This window comes from Elephas maximus, chromosome 7, assembly GCF_024166365.1.
Source record: "Elephas maximus indicus isolate mEleMax1 chromosome 7, mEleMax1 primary haplotype, whole genome shotgun sequence".
In the NCBI taxonomy this organism is placed as follows: Eukaryota; Metazoa; Chordata; class Mammalia; order Proboscidea; family Elephantidae; genus Elephas; species Elephas maximus.
Window position 1 is genome coordinate 25,812,181 of NC_064825.1, and position 8,163 is coordinate 25,820,343.

Here is an 8,163-nt window from a genome sequence, read left to right on the forward strand (position 1 = left end):
AGATTGAAAAGGTAATCAAAAAACTCGCAACAAAAAAAGCCCGGGCTGGGACGGCTTCACTGCAGAGATCTACAAAACTTTCAGAGAACAGTTAATACCACTACTGCTAAAGGTATTTCAGAGCATAGAAAAGGATGGAATACTACCGAACTCATTCTATGAAGCCAGCATATCCCTGATACCAAAACCAGGTAAAGACGCCACAAAAAAAGAAAATTACAGACCTATATCCCTCATGATAATAGATGCAAAAATTCTCAACAAAATTCCAGCCAATAGAATCCAACAACATATCAAAAAAATAATTCACCACGACCAAGTGGGATTTATACCAGGTATGCAAGGTTGATTTAATATTAGAAAAACCATTAATGTAATCCACCATATAAATAAAACAAAAGACCCAAATCACATGATCTTATCAATTGATGGAGAAAAGGCATTTGACAAAGTCCAACACCCATTCATGATAAAAACTCTCAGCAAAACAGGAACTGAAGGAAAATTCCTCAACATATTAAAGGGCATCTATATTTAAAAGCTAACAGCCAACATCACCCTAAATGGAGAGAGCCTGAAAGCATTTCCCTTGAGAACAGGAACCAGACAAGGATGCCTTTATCACCACTCTTATTCGACATTGTGCTAGAGGTCCTAGCCAGAGCAATTAGCCTAGACAGAGAAATAAAGGGCATCTGGATTGGCAAGGAAGAAGTCAAATTATCTCTATTTGCAGATGACATGATCTTATACACAGAAAACCCTAAGGAATCCTCCAGAAAACTATTGAAACTAATAGAAGAGTTCGGCAGTCTCAGGTTACAAGATAAACATACAAAAGTCACTTGGATTCCTCTACATCAACAAAAAGAACATCAAAGAGGAAATCACCAAATCAATACCATTCACAGTAGCCCCCAAGAAGATAAAATACTTAGGAATAAATCTTACCAAAGATGTAAAAGACCTATGCAAAGAAAACTACAAAGTACTAGTGCAAGAAACTAAAAGGGACCTACATAAGTAGAAAAACATACCTTGCTCATGGATAGGAAGACTTAACATAGTAAAAATGTCTATTCCACCAAAAGCCATCTATACATACAATGCACTTCCGATCCAAATTCCAGTGACATTTTTTAATGTGATGGAGAAACAAATCACCAACTTCATATGGAAGGGAAAGAAGCCCCAGATAAGTAAAGCATTACTGAAAAAGAAGAAGAAAGTGGGAGGCCTCACTCTACCTGATTTTAGAACATATTATACAGCTACAGTAGTCAAAACAGCCTGGTACTGGTACAACGACAGGCACATAGACCAACGGAACAGCATTGAGAACCCAGATATAAATCCATCCACATATGAGCAGCTGATATTTGACAAAGGCCCAGTGTCAGTTAATTGGGGAAAAGATAGTCTTTTTAACAAATGGTGCTGGCATAACTGGATATCCATTTGCAAAAACAATGAAACAGGACCCATACCTCACACCATGCACAAAAACTAACTCCAAGTGGATCAAAGACCTAAACATAAAGACTAAAACGATAAAGATCACGGAAGAAAAAATAGGGACAACCTTAGGAGCCCTAATACAAGGCATAAACAGAATACAAATCATTACTAAAAATGACAAAGAGAAACCAGATAACTGGGAGCTCCTAAAAATCAAACACCTATGCCCATCTAAAGACTTCACCAAAAGAGTAAAAAGACCGCCTACAGTTTGGTAAAGAATTTTCAGCTATGACATCTTCGACCAGTGCCTGATCTCTAAAATCTATATGATTCTGTTAAAACTCAACCACAAAAAGACAAACAACCCAATCAGAAAGTGGGCAAAGGATATGAACATGCATTTCTCTAAAGAAGATGTTTAGGCGGCTTACAGACACATGAGAAAATGCTCTCGATCATTAGCCATTAGAGAAATGCAAATTAAAACTACTATGAGATTCCATCTCACTCCAACAAGGCTGGCATTAATCCAAAAAACACAAAATAATAAATGCTGGAGAGGCTGCGGAGAGATTGGAACTCTTATACACTGCTGGTGGGAATGTAAAATGGTACAACCACTTTGGAAGTCTATCTGGCGTTTTCTTAAAAAGTTAGAAATAGAACTACCATACAACCCAGAAATCCCACTCCTCGGAATATACCCTAGAGAAATAAGAGCCTTTACACGAACAGATATATGCACACCCATGTTTACTGCAGCACTGTTTACAATAGCAAAAAGCCGGAAGCAACCAAGGCGTCCATTAATAGATGAATGGTTAAATAAATTATGGTACATTCACACAATGGAATATTACACATCGATAAAGAACAGTGAGGAATCTGTGAAACATTTCATAACATGGAGGAACCTGGAAGGCATTATGCTGAGTGAAATTAGTCAGATGCAAAAGGACACATACTGTATAAGACCACTATTATAAGTTCTTGAGAAATAGTATAAACTGAGAAGAACACATTCTTTGGTGGTTATGAGAGGGGGGAGGGAGGGAGGGTGGGAGAGGGTTATTTACTGATTAGTTAGTAGATACAACTACTTTAGGTGAAGGGAAGGACAATACTCAATACAGGGAAGGTCAGCTCAACTGGACTGGACCAAAAGCAAAGAAGTTTCCAGGATAAACTGAATGCTTCAAAGGTCAGCGGAGCAAGGGCGGGAGTTTGGGGACTATGGCTTAAGGGGACTTCTAAGTCAATTGGCATAATAAACTCTATTATGAAGACATTCTGCATCCCACTTTGAAGTGTGGTGTCTGGGGTCTTAAATGCTAACAAGCAGCCATCTAAGATGCATCAAATGGTCTCAACCCACCTGGATCAAAGGAGAATGAAGAACACCAATGTCACACCATAACTATGAGCCTGAGACAGAAAGGGCCACATGAACTAGAGACTTACATCATTCTGAGACCAGAAGAACTAGATGGTGCCCGGCCACAACCGATGACTGCCCTGACAGGGAGCACAACAGAGAACTCCTGAGGGAGCAGGAGAACAGTGGGATGCAGACCCCAATTTGTCATAAAAAGACCAGACTTAATGGTCTGACTGAGACTAGAAGAATCCCGGCAGTCATCGTCCCCAAACCTTCTGTTGGCCCAGGGCAGGAACCGTTCCCGAAGACATGGAAGGGACTGGACAATGGGTTGGAGAGAGATGCTAATGAAGTATCAGGTGGACACTTGAGACTGTACTGGCATCTCCTGTCTGGAGGGGAGATGGGAGGGTAGAGAGGGTTAGAAACTGGCAAAACGGTCAGGAAAGGAGAGACTAGAAGAAGGGAGAGGGCTGACTCATTAGGGGGAGAGTAAATGGGAGTATGTAGCAAGGTGTATATAAGCTTATATGTGACAGACTGACTTGATTTGTAAACTTCCACTTAAAGCACAATAAAAATTATTTAAAAAAACACTTTATCTGTGTATTTTTGGGTTGATATTATAAATAAGTTACTTAGTCCAATATATCTCTAAACTGGGTATTGTTAATATGCTGTTTATATAAAGGCTATTAATTTTTGCATATAAATTTTATAATCTGAATTTTCCTGTTGTTTGTGGTAGTTCTTTAGTTGCATTTCTTGAGTTTTCCAGGAATTCAAACATATCAGCGGACAAAAACAAGTTAATTTTGTTTCTTCCTTTCCATCACTTATAGCTCTAACTTTTTTGCTTTATTAACTGCATTGGTTAATACTCTAATTCCATTTTAATTACTTGCAGAATTGCCTTCAATATTTTCCACTAAGTAAAGTGCTAGCTTTTAGGCTGAGATAGCTAGATACATAAATTTTTTCATCTTAAGGAAGTGTTCCTTGATTCCTAATCGTGTGTGTGCTTAAAATAAGACTCGAGTGTTGAATTTTGTTAAATGCCATTCCCCAATCTGTGGAAATGATTGCATAATTTCTTTCTTTTTTTTTGGATGCATGAATGAGAATAAATTATATCACTAGATTTCTTGATTTCAAACCATCATTGCCTTTCTGCAGTAAATGCAATTTAAAAATCAGTGTTCAGAAATAATCTTTGTGTATAATTTCCTCTCATTGTGCAATTTGTCAGTTTTTTTCTATCAATATTGTGCTCATTTTAAAGGTTGCAATTTTTTCTTCTTTATGGATGCCTAAATAAATTTGGAAATAATTGCTTTTGAAAGGTTTCACAAGATTCCCCTGTGAATTGCTCCTAGTAATTTCAAAGAGGTAGTAGCTCTATTGATATTTTTCACGATTTCTTACATAGAGATTTATGTTTTAGATTTCCTATCTCTTCCGGAATCGGTTTTAGTAAATTAAACCTTCCTAGAAAATTATTCATATATCATGGATTGAATTGTGTCCCCCCAAAATATATGTCAACTGAGCTGGGCCATGAGTCTTAGTATTGTGTGATTGTCCATCACTTTATGTGACTTCCCTATGTGTTGTAAATCCTAACACTATGATGTAATACGATGGATTAGCAGCAGTTATATTGATGAGGTCTACAAGATTAGATAGTGTCTTAAGACAATCTCTTTTGATATATAAAAGAGAGAAGTGAGCAGAGACATGGTGATCTCATACCACCAAGAAAGAAGCACTGGGAGCAGAGCGCATCTTTTCGACCTGAGGTTCCTGTGCTGAGATGCTCCCAGACCAAGGGAAGACTGATGACAAGGACCTTCCCCCAGAGCCAACAGAGAGAGAAAGCCTTCCTGGAGCCACCACCCTGAATTTGGACTTGTCGCCTACTGGACTGAGAGAATAATTTTCTCTTTGTTAAATCCATCCATTTGTGGTATTTCTGCTATAGTAGCACTAGATGACTAAGACACTATATTATTGGGGTATTTTATTGATTTATTAGTTATGCTGTTTAAAAAAATTTTATTGAGTTTTTGGTGAAAGTTTACACAGCAAATTAGGTGTCCATTTAACAATTTCTACATAGAATGTTCAGTGACATTGGTTACAGTTTCCACATTTTATCAACATTCTCCTTATTTTCATTCTGGTTGTTCCATTTCCATTATTCTTGCTTCCCTGCTCCCACCTTCCAGCCTTTTCATCTTTGCTTTAGGGTAAATATTAACCACTGGGTCTCAGATAGATCAAAGTTTAAAGGGTATTGAAGGACAGTAGTCTCCAGAGTCCCCCAGTCTCTGCCTGTCCACTAAGTCTGACCATTTTGTTAAAGATTTTGAGTTTTGTTTTGCAATTTTCTCCTGTTCTATCCTGGACCATCTGTTGTGCCTCAGTCAGAATGATCTGTAGTGGTAGCTGGGCACCGTCTAGTTCTTCTGGTGTCTGAATACGTGATGAGTCACTTTGTTTTAAATATCTCTGTATTATATAATTCTGATTTTTAAAATATAGATTAACGACTTTTCTTTCCTTGGTAGATACACACTAAGAACAATGAATTTCATAAACATCAGTTAAGTCACAAATCATTTATTTGAGGACAAATGGTCAAACGTAATGGACAGCAATGGGTTTAGGGACTACTAGGCAGGGGAAGTATCCTAAAGATGACATCAGAAACAAACAGTATTCATGGCATCCAGGCCATGGAAGGAGACACAGGCAGATAAGTGTCCAGGAGTCATCTGAGGGTCTCTGAGAGGTACGACAACATCCTATGGCAGTTTTAAGGGTGGGAAGGTCCACTTTCGCGGCCAGTGGTATCCCTGCTTGTCATGGTATGATAAAGCATCAGGCAGCCTGAACGTGTGCCACTTCTTGGAGGTAAAAGGGTCTTCACCAGAGAGAGTTCCAGCACCAAAGGTGGAGCTCGGCTGGCAACTTCCAACATTCCTGAGGCTGGGAGTGTCAGAGGCACAGCCACATTTTCAATAGCCCTTCTTTAAGCCCAGAGGCTAAAGAACACCCATTGTGGTAGACGCGCCTCAGAACTCAGAGGTGCAGCTACATCGATTTAGTCTCCAGAGATCACAGTCAGGGGTGCAGGAGATTTTGGCAAACTCATCTCGGGGGAAGGATCTTAGAGGCATAAGAGTGGTCCATGGCGATAACTTTCAGCAAGTTCACAGGGGTTGTGCAGTCCCCAGTTGTGGCACTGGGGAATTTTCTCAGAGGCATAATGAAGTTGGGAGGAGTCATTGGAACAATGTCAGGGAGATTCACTGTAATGGTGTCCAGGGACAGCAGGCATGGGCCAGGGTGCACTGGAGAGTCAGAATCCAGTGGGGGCCCCAGGGGTTGAAGATCAGGGGCACAACAGCACCTGAAAGCTTTAGTGGAATTCTGGGGTCCAGGGCTCACAGGTGCAGAGTCTTCTATCAAATATTCATTCCCAGGTAGGGGCTGAGCCGTGGGGCCCAGAACTGTGGGTGCTGTGCACCTCTTGGCGGGTGCCTGGATGGTCTGTTCCTGAGCCTCAGATTCCCGAGGACGACGACCAGGAGGACGACCACGACCCCTTCTGCGACGTGAAAGCTGGAGATTCAGAGCAGGTGGATCTACAGTCAGCGTCTGTGTCAGACCCGTCTCCCCAGGGCTAGTGGCGGTGGTGATAGCGATGGCGATGGCAGAGGCGTCAGGCTCCACAGCAGCGCTGCGGGCAGTGGAGGAGCACCTGGGTGCAGGGCACACAGGGTCGCAGAGGCGGGAGCCACTTCCAGGGGCCAGAGGCCTAGGATGGGGCGGGGCCTGTCTGGGCTGGAGGTGGCTCATGGCCCTCGCAGTTCTCACGGGTGGCCGGGCCTCCCCCCAGGCGGTCTGTTCCTGGCTTGCTGTCACCGTGGGCTTCCTGTGGTCCACGACCACCCGGTCTCGCCCCTGTTTCCACAGCTCGTAGCGCTCGGGTTGCAGAATGCGCACAAAGGTGTCCATGGAAAACGTGACCCTGGCCTCTCCGCAGCTGCACTGAGACGCCACTTTGCCATAATCGACCCAGCGCGGGGTGGCAAAGTTGATGGCTTCGGCACAGTTGAAGCCGTGATTGAAGCCAGCGTGGTAGCCATAGGGGAACGTCACCATGAACTCGCCAGCCTCCTGGGTGATGCGACTGAAGGGAATGCCATTCTCCCTGAGCACGGTGGGCGAGATGAGAGCCACCTTGTGCCGCAGGAAGGCCTCACAGCCCCGCGCACTGCCCGGGAAAAGCTCCCTGGCCAGGCGTTCCAGGCGTCGGCCGTGCTCCGGGGGTACCGCGTACCACGTTTTGGGCTCCCCGAAGTGCAGGTAGTTGATGCTGTACAGGTCCATGTCCTCCGTGTGCCAAGCGAAGGTGGTCTTCCACATGCCGAAGTACAGGTAGGGCGTGTTGACGCCTTCGATGACGACCCCGCACTCCCGTTCCAGCAGGTCCTGAATTGTTCCCAGGTTTCTGAGGTTCCAGTGTTCAGTGTTTCCATCAAACAAGGAGCCGCTGATGTCGGCGCCATAAATCGGAGAGTCGTACAGGCGGTTCTTCCAGTACTTTCGCTCCAAGTCTTCAAAATCCAGGTGTGGTGGAGTGCGGTATTTGTCACTGTCAGCCAAGTGGCGATACTCCCCCACGGTCATGGCTTTCTTCTTTTTATGGTATTGTGTAAACACACCTGCCTGCCCAGAGACCACCTGCTGCAGAGGAGTGGCTATTAGGATGTCATTGACATCATCGTAGGTCTGTCTGGCTTTCCATTCCTTCGGTGGAATTACCTTAGCCAGGCCTGCTCGGTGTGCGCCTGGGGATTCCATGTAAGCGACATATTTGTTGAAATCTTTAAATTCTTCCATGGTTGGATAAAAGGTCATGATGGTACAACTTGGGTTCTGGGTACCATAATGCTCAGACTTCATGGCTGCAAGAGAAAAAGAGGCAGATTCCCCAGATTTTAGGTATGTTCTAGATACCTGAGAATGCTGGAGAGTAACTTTTTAAAATATATTTTTATCAATTGTAATGTGTTGGTTTATCTATGAGGCAAAACTCAAGACTTAAACTTTTAAACAAATGTGGTATCTTTCCAGGCTTGCTGATTCACTAGGGGAGCTCACTTGGATCAGTATTTTTTCCCAAAGGGAATAGAATTTATTCCGTGGAACGGGTACTTAGAGTCAGGGCCTGGCTGAGTGCTCTGTGAGGTTCCTCAGTTGGGAGTCTAACTCCGTCCAGTTGATCTAATCTTTTCCCACATCTAGAAACCCTC

General features: G+C 43.1%; 1 protein-coding gene across 1 annotated transcript; it reads right to left on the bottom strand.

The window, feature by feature from the left end:
- Window positions 1–5,992: 5,992 nt before the first annotated feature.
- LOC126078877 (lysine-specific demethylase 4D-like) lies at window positions 5,993–7,813 on the bottom strand. The gene has a single exon (XM_049889683.1). It carries the CDS (start codon window positions 7,811–7,813, stop codon window positions 5,993–5,995), a length of 1,821 nt encoding a protein of 606 aa, XP_049745640.1.
- Window positions 7,814–8,163: the final 350 nt, after the last annotated feature.

Bases quoted from the DNA above. Each gene is read 5' to 3' on its own strand.
- LOC126078877 (XM_049889683.1), bottom strand. From the start codon at position 7,813: ATGAAGTCTGAGCATTATGGTACCCAGAACCCAAGTTGTACCATCATG.